The sequence below is a fragment of the Eptesicus fuscus genome, chromosome 7 (assembly GCF_027574615.1).
Source record: "Eptesicus fuscus isolate TK198812 chromosome 7, DD_ASM_mEF_20220401, whole genome shotgun sequence".
Classification (NCBI taxonomy): domain Eukaryota; kingdom Metazoa; phylum Chordata; class Mammalia; order Chiroptera; family Vespertilionidae; genus Eptesicus; species Eptesicus fuscus.
Genome location: NC_072479.1, coordinates 87,108,724 through 87,130,030, shown reverse-complemented (window position 1 = coordinate 87,130,030; position 21,307 = coordinate 87,108,724). Strand labels below are relative to the sequence as shown.

The window sequence follows — 21,307 nt, the reverse complement described above, 5'->3', positions numbered from 1 at the left end:
CCACCCACCTCTGGGGCAGCATGCAGGAGCCACAGAAAACAGATCAGTGGGTATTCATGAGGGAGAATGTAAGCACAACACGCAACACAGCATGGGGCCAGGAAATGCATGTGAGAGGAATGGTGAAGTCACCCACTGACCACTGAGTGACTGAGATGAGCATGAAATGTGGGAAGAAGAGAAAATGAAAAATGAGAAACGAAAGGGAGAATGTGAGGGGTCAGCAGAGGAGAGAGAGGTGGATGGGGAGAAGGTGCAGAAGGCTGGCTGCACAAGAGCATGAGCGTGTGCAATGGCCCGTGAGGGTGGAGGTGAGTGTGCAAGGCTTTCATGTGAGTGTGCAAGGGTGGGGATGGGGCACCAGAAACCAGAGGCCCCACTTAAAGGAGGGTGAGCAGATAGGATTGCCTATAGGGCCAGTGAGTGTTCCAGGGTGGTGTGCCAGGGCAGAAGCCAGGAGCACCTGCAGCCCCAGCTCCCACAGCTGCCCTACCCTCAGTGGGATGGTGGCTATGCCGGCCCCTTGGCCTCCTGCTTGGTGGCACCCCAACATTGATGGGCATCACAGATTCACCAGGGGAATCCTGAGAGGAAGAGGGAAAGGGCGCAGTCAGGAAACAAGGGGTAAGCCGGAATTGAAAGGGGAGTCCAAGACAAAGGGAGTCAAGGCTAAGAGGGTGGAGTTGGAGTTAAATGGCAGCATGAGAATAGGACAGAGATCCACAGAGCAGGAGAAGGAAGGGTCCCCCCGAGAGGAGGGGTCCAGGCTCCTTGGGAGGGCCAGGACCAGGTTGGGAAGGAGAGCCAGGGGCTCTGGGAGGGCCAGGCCTACCTCTTTCCCACCCACCCAGGAGGGAGCACCCCAACCACAGCTCCAGAGACCTGAACGTCCTCCCTTCCCCACCCTCCATCATTTTGCCCTGGCCCTCACCGGTTCAACTGGAAGGCTGGAGCCCCTTTGGGCTGGGGCATCCCAGGCCCAAGCCGGGGTCCCCCTCGGGGCTCCTCGTGGTCAGGGGTGGGGGTTGGCGAATCCCCGAAGGCCCCCAGCACAGTGACCCCGGCTGGGGACAGGTCTGTCAGCGGCTGCTGGCTCTCCTCCTGCCTCAGGGCACCTTGCTGTCCTGAGGGCCTGCGCCGCTTCTGGCTGCGGTCCCAGCTGGTGCACCGGAAGGGAAGAGGTTCTCTCACACACTTAAGCCCCCATCCTGAGCCTGCAGGGTTGGTCACCCCCAGCCTCCCTTAGGCACCCCGAAGATCCCACAGCTGAGAAACTGGCCTCTAACAGTTCCCTACACCAAATCTGAAACCAAGTGTCCATAAAAGCACTTCTCCCACCCTGCCGCCTTGGGACACTGGGATCTAAACCATCCTCCCAACCTGGTCCAGATCCACAGAGTTAGTACTTCCTCCCCACCAACAAGTAGAATCCCCCGGAATCGCTGCCTGGGGAGGCGTACCCAGAAAAACCATTTCTCTCCTCAGCAAGTACCTTGGCAGGTTTAGTTCTAGTTCAAAGTCAGCTAATGACCTGGACACTTTAATGATTCTCTCAGTAAAGTGTGAAGGACTGGGTGACCCATTATTAAATACAGGCAAAGAAAGCTCCAGATTTACTCCCTCCTCCCCAGGTGCCCTAAGAAGGGGCTCTGCAGACTGGGTCATTGTTCTCAGTCTTGGAGGAAATGGGGACAAGGAATGCCCATCAAAGCCCTAGTACACATAATAACCCCCCCACACACACCTCTCCCATTATCCTTGTATGTCCCTGGGAGGAGGAATGTGCCCAGGTTTCTCACTGTCTCCCCCCACCCAAATCCTTAACTACCTTTCCCCAAGGTCTTGCCTTAATCTACCGCTCCCTATCCCACCCCCAGCAAAACTGCTGCCCTTGCTCCTTCCCTCCTTCCAGCCAAACACCCAGTTCCCAACTGCCAGCACCCGCATCCCCACAGCTTACCAGAACTTGAAGATGATGCCAGTGGCCACGAGAACAATGATGATGGAGATGGTAATTGTGACATAGAGCTGGGGGTCCACACCTGATTGGGGTGGGAAGAAGGTTTTAGGGAGGCTCAGTGTGGTGGGAGCCACGAGGGAATGGGGACGGGGCCGGGCTGCAGGTTCCGTAAGCTTGAGGCGGGCTGCCACTGTGAATCCACGTTGCCCACCTCTTCCTAGAGCCCCTCCCCCTTTATTCCATTCATCAGCTTTACCCAGAGTTTTCAGCTCTTTCCCTCCCAAATCCCCCACTTTCCCAATCCTGTATGTATGTGATGAGGAGGGGGCTCCAAGGTCAGAGAGAACCCTGTTCTCTGTACAGAAACCAGGGGGTGGAACTGTCCATCTCACCCCCAAACCACTGGCCCTGGCTCTGCACTCTCTGAGCTGAGCTGTCACCCTGGAGTTCCTTTCAGGGTGTTCCTCTGCATGGAATGCACCCACTCAAGGTTCAGTTCAAATGTCAATTCTTGGAAGACGTCCTGACCCCCAGGCAGAGGCAGTCTCTCCTCTTTCTTTTCTTTTTCTTTTGTTTTTTTTTTTTTTGTTTGTTTGTTAATCCTCACCCTAGGATATTTTTCCACTGATTTTTAGAGAGAGTGGAAGGGAAAGGAAGAGACAGAGAGAGAGGAACATCGATGGGAGAGAGAAACATCAATTGGTTGCCTCCCGCACGCCTCAACCAGGGCCAGGAATCCGTGGACCAGAATCAAGCCCAGGGCCCTTCAGTCTGAGGGCTGATGCTCTATCCGCTGAGCCAAATCGGCTAGGGCTCTCCTCTCTTCTTAAGCAACATGCTGTGCATGCCTCTAGTAGAGCACTTATTACACTGACATCCCCAAGTGTTTACACATCTGTCTTCTTCAATGGCCCTGAGCTCCTCCGGGGCTCAGCCGCATCTTCATCTCTGCCTCCTGTGCCAGCGTGGTGCCTGGCACATTTGTGGAAGGAGCTAACAGGCAAGGCCTCTCTTGCTGCCCTGAGCTTCAACCACCCTCATATGAGCCTCCCCACCCTCGTATCCCTACCACCCTCTCACACTCCCACTCACCTTCCCCACGACCCCCGAACAAGAATGGCCGCAGGGTGGCAGGTGCTTCTCTAAGGATGATCCCATCTCCATCACCCCGCATGGAGTCTGAGTTGGGGTGTGGGGTAGCCAGCCCATGGGGGGCTGCAAAACCATAGTCCAGGGGCAAAAATCCGGGATTGGCAGAGTTGGGATCCCCCCCATCCTCTCGAGACACTGTAGGGCCCCATACAATAGCCCAGGGATACTGGGATGAGGGCGGCCCCTCTTCAAAGCCTGATGGGGTGGCAGGGGGCGCAGTGCCTGGCAGGACTTGCCGCCTGGATCTTGGAACCCGAGGGGATCGGCTTGGTGGGGGTGCCCGCTCCCACACACATACATGGCGTGGGGCTGAGGGACCTCCCCGGGCGCATGGGGGACGTGCTGGGGCTGGTGGGGTTCGAGGGGAGGAGGAGGAGCCTTGAGCAGGTGGTGGGAAGGGCAGCAACAGCAGTGGCCAGAGTGGGAGGAGGTGGGACAGCAGCAGTGCAGGCCTACAAAAAGGGAGAAAGAGAGGGTGAGACAGAAGCCCATCTCGGGCCTGTGTGTGGGGAAGACAGGCGCATCCCTGTGGTCCCCAGCTGCCTCTCTCCAGGTCTCTCTGCAAAAGCAGGTGGGCTTTGGGAAGGTTCAGTCTCATTTCCTATCTTCCTAGGGTCTAGCCCTTAGGATGGAAGGCCCTTGATGGGTCTAGGGAGGAAAGGGCCAAGACCTCAGGGAAAGCTCCCTCTGCTGTGCCAAACTTACCACATCCTGGACTCCATGTTCGAGATCTTCCTCAGCTGTGACCCAGATTTTCAGCCTTTACTGGGGAAGAGAAGGGATTGTCACATCCCCACCCTGCCCCGTGTTCTTCCCCAGCTCATTCATCCACCAGTTCTACCCACATCTCCCCTCCCCTGCTGCTGGCTGCCAGCAAAGCTGCTGCCACCCAGGATTCACTGCTGCTGAGCATCCTTTGGGGGGAAAAACTCCCAAAGTGGCTCCCTATCTAGCTCCCAGCCCCTCTCTACAACTACCCGGGTCGCTGTTATCTCCCCAGCTCAGGGTCTACTCTCACTTCTCAGGCTTCCTTCTCACTTCCTTGCTCACAGCTCCAAGCTTTTCTTGGATCTTAATTTAGAGTCAAGAACCTTGTGATTCCTTGAGCACCTACCGCTAGGGCAAGAGTCAGGGTGGGGGAGGGTAGAGGAAGTCAATCTGAGTGTGTGAATGTGTGTGTGGCACGTGCCCAGCCTGCCCACTCCACTGGTAGTCCCAGGCAATTCTCTTAGGATTGGCCCCAGGAATCTGCATCTTTAGGAGAAGGGGAAGAGGAGATGGAGGGAGGGAAGGAAAGAGGCAGAGAGAGGTGAGTGGCAGAAAAACTACAGAATATACTCTTTGCTCAGTATTTAATCATACAAATGCATAGATGCCCCCTTCAATGTAGCTCTCCTGGGTGAAGAATCCTGGAAGAATCGGGATGGTTGGTTTCGAAAGAGGAAGGACATGTTTTCAGGGTTGAGGGTGCTGGCCCCAGGGTGGGCCAGGCCCCCCTAAGAAAAGGAGAATATGTTACCCTGAGGATTATGGGTACTCTAAGTACTCTCAGAGCATAATGGGAATAAGATAAGAAAGTCTGGGGAAGGGATTGGGAAAATGGGCCGTGGGGAGGGATGGGAAGGGGTGAAAGGGTGAAGGGCCCAGAAAGGAACCGGTGGGTTAGGAGCGAGAAGGAAGGAGAAGAGGGAAGAGGAGGCCAGCAGAGAGCACAGAGGGAGGGACAGGAGTCCGTCCTGAAAGAGAACAGAAGGGGGGCGGGTACAGAGGCCTGGAAGCCTGGAGGATGCTGAAGGGAGAACAGGATGAGTTAAAGGTCAGGGAGGGAAACAGAGGGTGAGGGGGTCACAGGAGCAGGGGAAGAAGGGGAAAGGGCAGGAGGGGACAGAAGGAAAGGTCCCGGCTGGAAGGGAAGATGAGACACAGTGGAAGGGAGAAGGGGGAGGAGACGAGCAGGGTTGGGGAGAAGGGAAATGGGAAGGGAGGGAGCATAATACTGAGGACAAAATAGGAGGAAGGGATGGGGACCGGAGACAAACAGCAAAGATGGAGGAGTTGGAAATTGCTTCTCTCGATGTAAAGGGAAGTGGAGCTATGGGAGGAGACAGGGGTAGGGGCCTGGTGGGAAGAAGGGAGAGAGGGATGACCGAGGAGAAGCAGGAGGGAGGAAGTAAGGAGTGTAGGAGCGAACCAGTGAAGCGGAGAAGGGCTCACAGGGGTGTCTGTGGCCAGCTGACTCCAGGACTCACTCACCTCTCCGCCTTGTGCATCACCCCCTCCCCCCGACGTCAACTCGGGTCCCAGGACCCTAAGCCCCCCAGCCACCCCTTCCAGGAAGCCCGCAGTCCCCAGGCTGGCGCGCCACCCCCACCCTTTCCTCGCGCCTCGCGGACCTGTTGTGCGCAGGAGACCAGATGGGGGTGGGGCGGGAGCCTTGAGGTGGGGGGATCCCGGCCCCATTTCCAGCGTGGCCCCAGCCCACCCCTCTCACAGGCCCGCGCTCCCCGCTGGGAAGCAGCGAGAGTTGGGGAGAAAACGAGGACCCGGGGGTCGGCGAAGGGACTCCAAGGGAGGGACCCGATAGGGACCCGACGCCAGAGGATGCGAGGAGCCTGAGCCGAAGGCAGGATGGAGGCGGCCCGGGGACGGCGACCGCTGCGCCAGGAGGGTAGGATGGAGCGGGGACCGGAGGAGGGATGGAGAGCACCGCAGGGAAGGGGCGCTTCGGGACTGGAGGCTGGGACCCGGGGAGGGACCGCGCCGGGAGGGGCGGGGGCGAAAGGCTCGGAGTTCGGAGGGACAAGGCCGGGCTCCCTCGGGTGGGGGCGTGGGGGTCCCTTTCACTCACCTGCGTGCCTGGCGCGGCGGCGCGACAGCTGCTGGCGCTCGGGGCTGCGCCGGGCTGGGGGGACGCGGGAGCGGGTGGGGTGCGGGGCATGGTCAGGGGGTTGGCCGGCAGCGGGGTGCTGGAGAGGGTGGGGGGCGGGCGCCCGGGGCGCGGGGCGGCGGCGGTGGAGGCGGCGGCGGGAGATGCTCCGCTCGGCTCGACTCGACTGGGCTCGGCGGGGCTCGGCGCGGCGGCTCGGAGCGCTCGGTCTCCTCCTCTCCCCCTCCCGCCCCGGGCCACGCACGGTTTAACCCTCCCGCTGCCGCACCGCGGGAGTCGCGCTCAGCTGTGTCCCAGGTGTGCGGCTGGAGAGGGCAGCGGAGGCTGGGCGGCTGTCTGATTCCCCGCGTTTTGATGGCGGGCTTCTCCGCCCGTTTCACCCAACACCATGGAAACCCCTGGTCACCTTAGTGCATTTCCGAGATTCTGCATCGCCAACTGCTTCACCCCCGGTGGGGATCCAGGCAGGGGTGGCAGTGCAGACCTCGCACCAGCCTTGGGTTATCCCAATGACTGGACCCCCTGATTCCACTCTGGCCTGCTGCCATGCATTGCCTGCAAAGCAACCCGATTATCTTTAAAATAAGTAGATCAAGTCGCATTACTCAGCTTATCTAGCAATCAGAATAGCCAAACTCCTTACTGCGGCTTACAAGACCATATGACCTAGCCCCTGGCTCTCTGATTTCTTTTCCCAACACGTCTTTATGCCCCAGCTACCCTGGGCCTGATCTGTATTTCTAAAACTAGAGGAGCTAACTGACCACGGGGGTCTTACGATTCCCTGTGTCTGGAACGTTCCCCCCTGGCTTTTAAGAATGACTCACACTTTTCATTAACAGTTCACTTAGATCCAGTGTCACCTCTTCTGGGAGGCCTTTGCTAACCTCTCTGTCTCTGTCAAAAGTAGTTTCCCTGCCCTAGCTGGTTTGGCTCAGTGGATAGAGCTTCGGACTGAAGGGTCCTAGGTTTGATTCCGGTCAGGGGGCATGCCTGGATTGCAGGCTCAGACCGCAGTGTGGGGTGTGCAGGAGGCAGCCTATCAGTGATCCTCTCTCATCATTGATGTTTCTATCTCTCTCTCCCTCTCTGGGTCAATTATATATATATATATATATATATATATATATATATATATATATATATATATATTTTTTTTTTTTTTTTTTAAAGTAGCTTTTCCTGCCCCATCCCAGCCCATTCATCCATTCATTTCTATCACAATCAGGTTTTTGTTTGAATTTATTTTAGGGAAGGAGGAAGAGAGAGAGAGAGAGATAGAGAGAGAGAGACATTGTTGCCTCCCACACCTTGACCAAATCGAACCCAAAACTTAGGTATGTGCCCTCATCAGGAATCAAACCCACAACTTTCTGGTGCACCGGGAGGACGCTCCAACCCACTGAGCCACAGCAGCCAGGCCCACAGCCCGGTGTTATTCAGACTGCACCTCTAGGACACCACACTCTTGTTTCCCTCCAGCCTTACTGGCTTTTCTTTCTCAGTCTTTTTCTGCTCAACCTCTAAACGCTAGAGCTTCTGAGGGCTTAGTCCTTGGCCCTCTTGTCTTTCCACATCCTCTGTCCAATGATGTCATCCAGTCCCAGGGCTTAAACACTATGTAAATGTCAGCGAGTCCTAAATTTATATCCAGAGCTCTAGACTCATCCAACAGCTTCCTTGACATCTCCACTTGGATGTCTAATAGCCATGTAAAGCTAATGCAGCTAAAATTATCTTGAATTATCTCCTGGCCAATCCATTTCCCCCCCAGTGTTTCCCATCCACTTCTTCAGGCTAAAAACCTAGGAAACGTCCTTCCTCCCTTCCCCTTTCTTACTAATCCCCGCCCTGTATCCAATTCACCAGCAAGTCCTGTGAGTTCTGCATCCAAAATATATCCTGAATCATCCATCCATCCACTTCTCCCCATCTTTGTTGCTCTCACCCTAGACCAAGCCATCATCTCTCATCTCCAATAGTGCAATAGCTTCCTAGCTGTTCCCTTGCTCCTCCCTTACCCTTTACAAACTCGTCTTCACAATATCTAGGAATATTTTGAAAATCAGAATCATATTATGCTCTTCCGTGCTTACAATATTTCAGTGGCTTTTCATTGTATTCGGAGTAAATCCGAACTTGTTAGGGAGGCCCTTCACCTTGTACTCCTCCTCAGTGTTCAATGTTCCTGCCAGATCGGACTTCTTGATGTTCTAGAACATCCAAAATCATTCTCTTAGAACCCCTGCACTTTTGATTCCCTCTTTCTGGAATCCTTTGTGTCCCCCCTCCCTCTCATTTTTACCTGATTGGCTCCCTTTTGTCACGCAGCCACCCACTCTATTTCATCAGTATGTTTCATTGTCTTTCCAACTCATCTCACTCTCTGAAATGATCTTATATTTGTTTATTGTTTATTGCTTGTCCCACCCCACATACTCTAGGGCTTGGCATATACACTGAGTGGCCAGATTATTATGATCTCTGAACGCATAATAATCTGGCCACTCAGTGTATATCCTATATAATAAAAGGCTAATATGTAAATTGTCCCCTCGACCAGGAGTTCAACCAGCAGGCAGGCCAGCCAACCGCCCATGACCCCTCCCCCAGGCCAGGCTGGCCGGACCCCACCCATGCATGAATTCATGCACCAGGCCTCTAATATATATATATATTTATATATGCACACACACACTGAGTGGCCAGATTATTATGCATTCAGAGATCATAATAATCTGGCCACTCAGTGTAGATGCTCAATATGTGTTGCTTAGTGAACTTCACCTGGGACTCCTGCCCTCTGGAACTCTTCATTCTCTCTTTTGGCCTCCACCTGCCTTTCCTCTCTTTCTTCCTGCCATCCCTGATCTCTGCCCTGGGATCTGTGCACAATGCTTTCGGCTGAGTCTCTGCTCACACCCACGCCCCTCCAGACAATCATCCTTCATCCCCTGCACTATTACTATCATTAGCCTGGCACTCCCGCCTCCCGGAAGGAAGCCTGCTGTTTTGACCAGCATCTGCAGCAGCTGCCCTCCTGCTTGTCTGTCCCTGGCAGTCCTTCATTCCAAGGTCAGAACAGCAGTGAGTGAGCCGTCCTCCTTGTGTCTCCCAGTGGGAAGACAGCGCACATTGGATGTGAACTGCGCCATGGGAAGCAGGTCCACAAGTCACACCATCACCTGGGCCTCACTGAGCCCCAGTGCATCCTGAGGATGTGCAGTAAGAGGACTCATTATGCGATGGGTGTGGGCCAGATTTACTCACTACCAGTTACACTGAGGACTTTGGGTTATTATAAATTATTTCTAGTATTTTTGATTCACTCATTCATTCAGTGGCTCACACCTTTTTGTTTGTTTATCCTCACCCAAGTATATATATTTTTATTGATATTAGAGAGAGAGGAAAAGAGAGAGAGAAACATTGATGTGAGAGAGAAACATCTATCAGCTGCTTCTCATAAGCACCCCAACCAGGGACTGAACCTGGAACCTAGGTATGTGCCCTGACTGGAAATCGAACCCATGACTTTTTGGTTTATGGGATAACGCTCCAACAAACTAAGCCATCTGGCCAGGGCTCAAACACTCTTTTTTGAACACCGACTACATGCTGGGTACTGTACTGGGTACTGTACTAAGGGTTATAGTGGAGAGCAAGAACAAAGCCATTACTGTCTTCCTGGAACTTAGAGTCTAGTGAGGGAGACAATGAAATACAGTGACAAATGTGTTTTCAGGTAATTTTAAGACCTTCCAACACTCCACAGTCTATAAATTCTCTCCCTGTGTCTGGTTCTTTATCATTATCTCTGGGCTCACTGGGAGGTGCTGGTCTTTGTCAAGGTAAATTCCTGTCTGTTTCCTGTCCTCCAATGCCCAACATCCTTCTGAACTCTCCTCACTCTCAGCTAATGACCTTGCTTTCTGCTTTTCAGAGAAAATAGATGCAGACAGAAGAGAACTTCCCACTTCTGCCACCACATCCCATCCCACCTCTCCTTCTAGGGGGATCCCAGGCCTTTTCAATCACCAAAGTCTTCACTCCAGGGATTGTCCCTACCTCTCCCCAGCATCACTCCTCCTCTCTACTTGATTATTCCCAGCAGCTTGTAATCATGCTGTAATTTCTCACAGCTGAAAACAAATCCTTCTAAGCTCCATATTCCTTCCAGTATCTGCCCTTCTCTTTTTCCTTGTACAGCAAAGCATCTCCGAAGATGGTCTCCATTCACCATCTTTTCCACTTCTCCCATTCCTTCTCTTTCTCTTTTATTAACCTAAAATTTAAAATTTTTAAAAATAGCCCTTGGAAGGGAAAAGGAGAAACAACTGTAATAATCTGAACAATAAAGATTTATTAAATTTAAAAAAAAATAGCCCTAACCGGTTTGGCTCAGTGGATAGCGCGTCGGCCTGCAGACTGAAGGGTCCCAGGTTTGATTCTGGTCAAGGGCATGTACCTTAGTTGTGGGCACATCCCCAGTGGGGGGTGTGCAGGAGGCAGCTGATCAATGTGTCTCTCTCATCGATGTTTCTAACACTCTATCCCTCTCCCTTCCTTTCTGTAAAAAATCAATAAAAATATATTTGAAAAATATTGATCTTATAAAGAATGGAGGGAAGGAGGGAGAAAGTAGGAGGAAAGGAGAGGGGTGGGGAGAGAAAAACATCAACATGAGATAAAAACAATGATCAGTTGCCTCCAGTATGCACCCTGACCAGGAATCAAACCTACCACTTTTTAAAAAATATCTTTTATTGATTTCAAAGAGGAAGGAAGAGGGAGAGAGAGATAGAAACATCAATGATGAAAGAGAATCATTGATTGGCTGCCTCCTGCATGCCCCCTGCTGGGGATCAAGCCTGCAACCCAGGCATGTGCCCTGACCTGGAATCGAACCTGGGACCCTTCAGCCTCCAGGCCGACAGTGAGCCAAACCAGCTAGGGTGAACCTACCACTTTTTGGTGTATGGGATGATGCTCCAACCAACTGAGCGACACCAGCCAGGGCTTAACTTAAGCTATTAAAATTTTGTAATTCACTATTTTGAATGTGTAATACATTCACATGTGCAAAAAGGTTTTCAATATATTAAAATGTATATAATGAAAGTTCTCATTCTCACCCCCATCTATCTTTCCAGTTCCCATCCCTGCCCTCAATGTGACTAATTTCTGTGTATTCTTCCAGAGTTTCTTTATGCATACACAAGCAAATACTGTAGTAATATACATGCTTATTTCCCCATGTATTTCACATAAAAGCTGATATACTATGTATACTGTTCTACCTCTTTCTTTCTTTTTTTTTTAATAACAGCAAGTCTTTTTTTAAATATACATTTTATTGATTTTTTACAGAGAGGAAGGGAGAGGGATAGAGAGTTAGAAACATCGATGAGAGAAAAACATCCATCAGCTTCCTCTTGCATGCCCCCTACTGGGGATGTGTCCACAACCAAGGTACATGCTCTTGACCAGACTCGAACCTGGGACCCTTCAGTCCACAGGTGATGCTCTATCCGCTGAGCCAAACCAGTTAGGGCATACATCTTTCTTTTTTGACTTAACAACGTATCTTTGCTATCTTCCCATATCAATGAAGAGGAAGCTTTGTCATTTTTTTCACACAGCGTCATAGTATTCTAGCATATGGATATACTCCCAGTCTTTCTTAACCCACCCTGTCAGGCTTCTGCCCAAACTGCCCTGCTGAAATTCTTCTTGTCAAGGCTACCTATGACCTCCATGTTTCCAAATCCAAAGGTCGGTTGTCAGCGTCATTTTACTTGGTGATCAGCAGCCTTTGATTCGGTGATCACATCCCCTTCTAGAAACACTTTCTTACCTGACTTTCTTGTTGCTACACTGTCCTGAATTTTGTCCTCCCACACTGGATCCTCCTTCTCTTTCACTAGTTCCTCTTCATCTCCCTGACAGCACATCTTGGCTCTCTTCTCTATCTGTGGTCACACCCCAGGGAATCTCATGCAGTCTCTAGGTTTTAAATATCATTTTTACTGATTATTCCTAAATTTTTATCTCTAGCCTAGCCCCTTCCCTTAACCCAGAGTTGCAAACCTGCCCCTTCCTGAGTGCTTCCTCTCAATAAATGGCATCTCCATTCTTCTAGTTGATCAGAACAAAAACCCTTAAGTCACCTTTTTAAAAATAGATATTTTTATTTATTTCAGAGAGGGAAAAAGAGAGAAGAGAGAGAGAGAGAGAGAGAAACATCAATGATGAGAATCACTGATTGGCTGCCTCCTGCGTGGACCCTCAAGTCATCTTTTTATTTTTAATGTCTACAACCGGCTAGTATTTTCTTAAATTTAACTTTGTTATCTTTAAATATACATTTATTTATTTTATATAAAAATATAATTTTATATATGTAAAATAAGATGCACAAGTTACTATTATATATGTTACTTATAAAGTAGAAAATTTAAATGAATGTCTGTGAATCTACCACTCAACCCAAGGACTAGAAGGTTACCAATAACTTGCATCTATGTGGTTCCCCCATCCTCCCATCCCCCTGCCTCCTCTTCCTATAATCACTACCTCCCCAATTTAAAAAAGTATTCAATTTTTAAAAAATACAGTTTTCTCACAAATGGATATAAGCTTCAACAATAAATATGTTGTTTAGTCTTGCTTACTTTCAATATAATAAAATTGTATGTTATAATGTAGTATTTGTATTATATTATATTACATGTAACCCTCTGGTATATGTTTGTTTTTTTCTTTAAAAAAAAATGATTTTACTGATTTTAGAAAGAGAGGGAGAGGGAGAGAGAAACATGGATGAGAAACATCAATCAGCTGCCTCCTACACGCCCTCTACTGGGGATCAAGCACACAGTACATAGGCCAGGGCTGTTTGTTTTTTCACTTAATAGGACATTGCCGAGATTTAACCATATTGTTGCAGGTAACTGGAATTCATACACTTTCACAGGAATATAATGTGCCACTGTGTGAGTATACCAAATATATCATAATTTATCTATTCTGTTGATGGATTTATGATTTTTTGCTATTATAAATATTGTTGCTATGAACATTATTTCATTTGTCTCCTGTATATGTGTGAGTTCTTCTTGAGTATATATCTATCAGTGAGACTGCTAGGCTGTGAGATATAAGAATAATCATCTTTTTGTAATGTACATGATTATCTAACCACTATGCTGTACACCTGAAACTAATACAAAATAATATTGAATGGAAAAACAAAGAATAATCATCTTTGAGAAAGAATGCCAAGTTGTTATTTTTTCAATGTACACTCCTACCAGCAATACTTGAGTTATCTAAATTCTCTCCAGCACTTGTATTTTTAGACTACTTAATTTTTGCCAACCCACAAGTATCTCATTTTGTTTTATTTGGCACATATCTAATTATTAATGCAGTTGAACATCTTTTCATATGCTTATTAGCCTTTTGAGTTTTCTCTTCTGGGAAATGCCTGATCATTTGGGTTGTTTGTATTTTTTTAATTGATTTGTAGGCGTTCTTTATATATTCTGGATATGAATCTTTTGTCAGTTCTATATGTTGCAAATATTTTCTTCTTTGTGAAGATATTAGTGACCTGTTCTTTGACTTTTTTCATTATGTACAGATGCTTCTTGGCTTACAATGGAATTATATCTCCCATAAACACATTGTAAGTAAAAAATATTGATAACCGAAACGGTGAGCTGAGGTGTTTTTCTGGGGTCGTGTTTCGCAATGCTGAAGAATGAGCTACGCGGACCAGAAGATTTAAGCAAAAGTGTGGAAAATTTATTACAAGCAGATTCAGACTCCCCACAAGGGGAGTGGGACCCAATAGTGGGATGCCCGTTAAGGCCTTGTAGTCCAGGGTATATATTTGCTACAAGCCTGCTCTATGTCTACCTGTGTTGCTACCTGATTGATCCCCTCAATTGTTTTTGCCCAGCAACGGACCTGAACTTTCCCTGTTTCTATGTGTTGCTTTTCTGTTCCTATGCTGAACTTTCTTTGTGTTCGTCTATCTTGTTTATTGCAGGCCCTCTCTTGTTTTCCCCTGCCTCCCGCTTTGAGTCCAGAAACATTTTATTATTTCTGCTTGGTTGCTTCCTGCCTGTTTCACCTGCCTTTGTTTTCCACTGGACCCCTGCCCCATCTGCCTGCATTTCAAGTTAACCCTCTCAATATCTGCAAGTCGAAAATGCATGCTCAGCCGTAGTGGCTCAGTGGTTGAGCATTGACCTATGAACCAGGAGGTCACGGTTCAATTCCCAGTTGGGGCACATGCCTAGGTTGCAGGCTCCATGATCCCCAGTATGGGGCATGCAGGAGGCAGCTGATCAATGATTCTCTTTTATCATTGACTAGAGGCCCAGTGCACGAAATTCGTGCATGGGGGAGGGGGTCCCCTCAGCCCAGCCTGCACCCTCTCCAATCCCGGACCAGTGGCTCCTAACTGCTCACCTGCCTGCTTGTCTGATCACCCCTAACTGCCCGCCCCCTGCCAGCCAGGTCGCCCCCAACTGTCCCCACCGCTGGCCTGGTCACCCCCTACTGCCCCCCGTGTCGGACTGGTTGCCCCCAATTGCCCCCCCCCCCGCCAGCCTGGTCGCCCCCAACTGTCCTTCCCCACAGGCCTGATTGCCCCCAACTGCCCCCCCTGCCAGCCTGGTTGCCCCTAACTGCCCCCCTTTGCCTCCCTGGTCATCCTCAAATGCCCCCCCTGCTGGCCTGGTTGCCCCTCACTAACCCCCCTGCTGGCCTGGTCGCTCCACTCAGCCTGCTGTTTAGTCATTTGGTCTTCCCTCACTAACCCCCCCTGCTGGCCTTGTCACCCCATGCAGGCTGCTGTTTGTTTGTTACTGTGAGGGCGTCCTGACCAATTTGCATATTACCCTTTTATTAGTATAGATGTTTCTATCTCTCTCTCCCTCTCCCTTCTTTTCTTTTCTTTTCTTTCTTTTTTTTTTTTTTTTTTTGAGAAAAGGGTTATAACACACTGTGGCAGGTACCAACTCCCTAATGGGTATGAGGAAAGGTGACAGACAACCCATTCCATCTAGGAGCTGGGAAGCCTATGTTTCTGATCTGGGCACTACCGGGGGCACTTGCTGCTCTCGTCAGTGAATCAAGACCAGCAGATTCTCTCCGAGAACTCTAGCACACCAGGACAATAGCTGTCAAGATGTGACTCTAGTCTCGGGTCAAGATGTGACTGTAGTCTCGGGTCCCTTCTTTTCTGAAATCAATATATATATTTAAATAAAAGGCATTTACTACACCTATCCAGCAGAACATAACAACCTAGCCTACCTTTAAACGTGCTCGGAACTTACATTAGCCTACAGTTGGACAAATACCTTGAGTTTCATCTCGAGTAATTGCCTTCCTCTTCTCAGCAGAAGCAGGAGACACAGATGAGAGTTTTGTACACATGATGTGATGTGAGAACACAAAACACAATATCCAAAAACATGGGCAACACAGTACACTGTAAAGTATTGGTTGTTTACCCTTGTGAAGAGAGAGAAAGAGAAACATCAATTTGTTGTTCCACTTATTTATGCATTCATTGGTTGCTTCTTGTATGTGCCCTGACCAGAGATCACACTTGCAACCTTGGCATATCCAGACAACGCTCTAACCAACTGAGATACCTGGCCAGGGCTAGGATCTATTTTTAATATGGAAAATTGGTTTTCCTAATCTCATTTATTAAACATTCCCTCCTTTCTGCCTGATCTGCTTTGCTAATTCTGTTATATATCAAAGTTCCATATATACATGGATCTGTTTATGTCAACTTTTAAAAACCTGCACCAATAACACACTTTCTTAAATCCTACGAATTTAAAGTAAATCTAGTTATCTCTTGGAGCAAACACCACCTTGCCAATATAGTCTTCTTCAGGAGTATTTTGCCACTTCTTGGTCATTGCTCTATTTGAGAATCAATTTGTCAAGTTCAATAGGATTTTGGTTGGAGCAGCATTGAATCCAAAGTCCAATTCAAGACAAATTGACATCTTTTTTACATTGAAACTTCTTATCATGGATTTGGGATATCCATTTATTTAGGTCTTTAATGTCTTTCAATGAAGTTGTATAATTTTCTGCATACAGATAATGTACATCTCCTCTTTTATTTCTTCCTAAAGTATATACTTTATTGCTTTTCTGTTATGGTAAATGATATTTTTTAAGATTACATTTTGAATTGTTTTTGCTGGTATATAGAAATGCAGTTGATTTGCAATAATGATTTTAGAGCCAACTACCTTGATAAGCTCTCTCTTCTGTATAATAATTTTTCTATAAACTTTTTGAATTTTCTACAATCATATCATCTGCAAATATAGCAGTTTGCTTTTTCCTTTCCAATATCATGGCTTTAATTTCCTTTTCTTGTGCTGGCTATCGCCTTTAATACAATGTGAATACAAGTAGTGATAGCTGGCATCTTTCTTTTGTTCCTGGCTTTAAAGGAAACACTGCCAGTGTTTTCCCAGTAAGAATGTGTTTGCTGTAGTTAAAAAAAAACAACAACTTTTAGCCCAGCCGGGTATGGCTCAGCGGTTGAGCTTCGACCCAGGAACCAAGAGGTCACTGGCTCGATTCCCAGTCAGGGCATATGCCCAGGTTGCAGGGCTTGATCCCCAGTGTGGGGCGTGCAGGAGGCAGCCAATCAATGATTCTCTTTCATCATTGATGTTTCTCTCTCTCCCTCTCCCTTCCTCTCTGAAATCAATAAAAATATATTTTAAAAAAATAACTTTTAGCCTGGATGGTGTTGCTCAGTGGTTGAGTGTTGAACTATGAACCAGAAGGTCACAGTTTGATTCCTGGTCAGAGCACATGCCCAGGTTGTGGGCTCAATCCCAGTAGGGGGTGTGCAAGAGGCAGCTGATCAACGATTCTCTCTCATCGTTGATATTTCTCTCTCTCCCTTTCCCTGCCTCTCTGAAATCAATTTAAAAAATTTTAAAATAATAATAAAATAACTTTTACCAAGTTAAGGAAGTCCCCTTTTATTCCTAATCTGTTAAGAGTTTTGTCATGTCTGCGTGTTAAACTAAATGCCTTGTAAAGCCCACTTTTATTGTGAAGTATAACACATAAAGATAAATGCAGAAAGACATAAATATAAAATATAGAATACTTATAGAGGGAATACTTGTGTAACCACCATCCAGGCTAACTAAAAGAACCTGGCCAGTATTCACAAAGGATTTGTATGTTTCTTCTCTGTCATACACCATGTCCTCCTCACAGAGATAAGCAGTATTCTGGCTTTCATAGAAATCACTTCCTTGCTTTTCTTAACAGTTTGCCCATATTTGTGTACATTATTTAACAATATAGTTTCTTTTGTCTGCTTTTGAAGATATATATGTATGTATGTATATGTAATAAAACTACTGTGTATATATTTGTTATATACATAGGAGTGGAATTACTGTATTATAGAGTGTATTCCTTTTTAATTAGATAATGCTAAACTCTTTTCCAAAGTGATTTAACCACTTATACTCCCATTAATTGTATATCAGGGTTTCTCTTGTTCCATATTCTCATCAACACTTAATATTTTCAGACGTTAAACTATTCTGGGACATCCAGTGGTATTTTATTATGGATTTAATTTGCAATTCTTTGATCACTAATGAAGCTGAGCACCTTTTCATATTTTGTTGACCTTGTGGATTTCCTCTTGTGAAGTGCTATTTCAGATCTTTAGTTCAGGTTTATAATTTTTATTGTTAGGATATTTTTTCCCTATTCATTTGAAAAAGTCCTTTATATATCCTGAACACATCCTTTGTCAGTTATATATGTTATAAGTGCTTCCTTCTATTCTGTGGCTTGTCTTTTGATGAACAGATGTTCTTGATTTTAATGTAGTCAAATGTATCAATCTTTTCCTTTATGGTTAGTGTACTTGAATATTTCTTATGAAATATTTCCTTATCCTGAATTCATGTATATATTTTTCTATATTATCTTCTAAAAGGCTTTTAATATGCCTTTTACATTTATTTGTTTATTTGTTTTGTTTTTATTTCAGAGAAGAAGGGAGAGAGAGAGAGAGAAACATCAATGATAAGAGAGAATTATTGACTGGTTGCCCTCCTGAATGCCCCCCAACCCCTGGGGATGGAGCCCGAAACCCAGGCATATGCCCTGACTGGGAATTGAACCATGACCTCCTGGTTCTTAGGTCGACCCTCAACCACTGAGCCACGCTGGCTGGGCTGCCTTGTACATTTAATATATCATATAGTGGGGGATGATTTTTTTATATGGTTTAAGGTAGGGGTTTGTTTTATTTTTTCATATAAATAATTGTCAGAGCACATTGAAATCTGCTTCCTTTCTCTCCTGCTCAAAAGTGCAAACTCTCATAAATCAACTGTCTATATATTTGTGAATCTGTTTCTGCCTATGTATTTTGTTCCAGTGGTCAATTTATCTATCTATCTTGTGCCAATACTATACTACCTTAATTATTAGGCTTTGCAATTATGTCCTGGTATCTGGTAAAGCAAGTCTTTTCACCTTGTTCATCTTCAAGAGGCTATTATTGGTTTTATATTTCCATGTAAATTTTAGAATCAGTTTGTCAGTTCCACACATTCACAAAAAAGCCTGTTGGTATTTTGATTAGGATTGTACTGAATCTATAATCACTTTAGGGAGAATTGACTTCCTCATGATATTGAGACTTTTACTCTATGAACATGATAATATCTCTCCATTTATGTTAGGTCTGCAGTGTCTCATCCTAAATTATAAATTGCTGCATACAGGTCTTACACATATTTCGTTACATTTATAGTTTTGTATTTGGTATTTTTCATATTAGTGAAAGTAGTAACTTTAAAAATTATTCATCATCTAATTGTTTATTGTTCATATATAGGTATGTAAATTATTTTGGGATATTTTTTCCATTGATTTCCAAAGAGAGGAAGATGGGGACAGAGAGAGAGGGAGAGAGAGAGAGAAATGTAGATGTGAGAGAAACCTGTAACCCAGGTACATGCCCTTGACTGGGAATTGAACCTGTGACCTTTCAATCCTAGGGTGGATGATTTAACCACTGAGAAACACACTGATCAGGGCAATTTTGTAATAATTAGAGTAAGTTTAACAAGGCTACATATATATATATATATATATATATATATATATATATATATAAAATCAAGTAGCCTTGTTAAACTTACTCTAATTATTTGTAGATTCTTTTGAATTTTTTACATTTGCTATCACATTTTCATATATTTTGTAAATGGTAACAGCTTTATCTTTTTATGTAATCCTTTAACTTTTTCCCTCTGTCTGACTGACTGCTCTAGCTAAAACCCCCATTACAAGACTGAATAGAATTGGTGATAACAGGCATTCAATTATTAGATTAACAAGTTCCCTAAACTAGTGTTCTAAAAGATTTTTTTTAAATCACAAATGGATGTTTATTTCATCATGTGCTTTCCCTGTATTTATTGAGATGAGTATGTGATTTATTTCTTTAATCTATTAATATGATTAATAAAGTAAATGTACTATATTTTCTAATATCAAGCTCCCTTTAAATTCCTGACATAAATTCAAGTTAATCTTGGATTTTTTAAATCTTTTTTTGCACATTGATTCAGTTTGCTAGTGTTTTATTGAAGATTTTTGTATCTTTGTTAAGTGAGATTGACCAGTAATTTTCCTATCTAGTATTGTCCTTTTCTTGTTGGGTTATCAAAGTAATTCTGGCCCCATAGAATAGTTGAGGGTGTCCTTTCTTTTCCTATTTTTTGAAAAAGTTCATACAGGATTAAAATAATGTGCACTTTGAAAATTTGGTGCAACTTGCCTGTATGATGTCATTCTTAATGTTTTCTCTTCATCGCACACCTCATATTTAAACCATTTGCAAATTTTGTTCACTCTACCTTTAAATTAAATTCAGAACCCAAAACTACTTCTCACCTCCACAGCCATTATGCCACCAGCCACCACCATCTTCGCCTGGATAATTGTGGTTGCCTTTCTCTCTCTTTCTCTCTTTCTTTCTCTCTCTCTTTCTCTCTCTCTCTCTCTCTCTCTCTCTCTCTCTCTCTCTCTCTATCCATACACACACACACACACACACACACACACACACACACGTGTGAGTGTGTGTGTGTGTGTGTGTTTAAAAATTGATTTCAGAGAGAAGGAGAGGGAGAGAGAGATAGAAACATCAATGATGAGAGAGAGTCATCAATTGGCTGCCTTCTGCATGCCTTACATTGGGGGATCAATCCTGCAACCAGGCCATGTGCCCTGACCAGGAATCCAGCCATGACCTCTTAGTTCATAGGTTAAAGCTCAACCACTGAGCCATGCTGGCCAGGCTGCAGTAGCCTCTTAATTGAACTTGTTGCTTCTGTTCATGCATCCATCATGACATTTAAACATTTTAAAAAATTGATTTAAGAGAGAGGGAGAGAGACACACATCGATTTGTTCCACTTTTTTGTTTGTTTGTTTTTAATCCTTACCGGAGGTATATTTTTTCTATTGTGTGTGTGTGTGTGTTTTATATATGTTTTTATTGATTTCAGAGAGGAAGGAAGAGGGAGAGATAGAAACATCAATGATGAGAGAGAATCATTGATTGGCTGCCTCCTGAACGCCCCTCCCCCCCCCCCGCGACAGACACACACACACACACACACACACACACACACACACACACACACACACACACACCGGGGACTGAGCCCGAAACCCAGGCATGCGCCCCTGACTGGAATCGAACCCAGGACCCCTCAGTCCGCAAGCCGACACCCTATCCACTGAGCCAAACCAGCTGGGGATTTCCATTGGATTTTAAACAGAGTGTAAGGGAGAGAGGGAGTGTGTTGGGGGAGAGGGGGAGACGGGAACAAACTCTGATGTGAGAGAGACACAAGGATTGGTTGCCTCCTGCACGGAGCGGGAGGGGATCCAACCTGTAACCCAGGTGCTTGCCCTTGAACCAGGGAATCAAACCAGCGACTTTTTGGGTTGCAGGCCTACTTCTAACCATTGAGCACCGCCGGCCAGGGGTGTTCCACTTATTTATGCATTTATTGGTTGCCTCCCGTAGGTGCCCCTACCAGTTCTCAAACCCAAAAGCTTTTGGTGTATGGGAGGACACTGAGCCACCGCGCCAGGGCTGATCAAGACTTGTGAAACACAATCACTTGATACCTGCCTGAGACCAGAAGCTCCCTCTGCATTTAGCGTCTCCAAGTCCCACAATAAAGTTT

General features: G+C 46.3%; 1 protein-coding gene and 1 non-coding gene across 2 annotated transcripts; both read right to left on the bottom strand.

The window, feature by feature from the left end:
• Positions 1–562: 562 nt before the first annotated feature.
• PIANP (PILR alpha associated neural protein) lies at positions 563–3,861 on the bottom strand. Its single transcript, XM_054718535.1, has 5 exons — positions 3,818–3,861; positions 3,053–3,564; positions 1,961–2,042; positions 932–1,159; positions 563–584 (listed from the first exon to the last, which is right to left on the bottom strand). The coding sequence occupies exons 1-5, from the start codon at positions 3,832–3,834 to the stop codon at positions 563–565; spliced, it is 861 nt and encodes a 286-aa protein (XP_054574510.1). The 5' UTR covers positions 3,835–3,861.
• Positions 3,862–15,091: 11,230 nt separating this feature from the next.
• On the bottom strand, positions 15,092–15,220 carry LOC114232716 (small nucleolar RNA SNORA3/SNORA45 family). The gene has a single exon (XR_003618806.2). It is a non-coding gene; the product is annotated as a small nucleolar RNA SNORA3/SNORA45 family (small nucleolar RNA).
• Between the last annotated feature and the right edge of the window lie 6,087 nt (positions 15,221–21,307).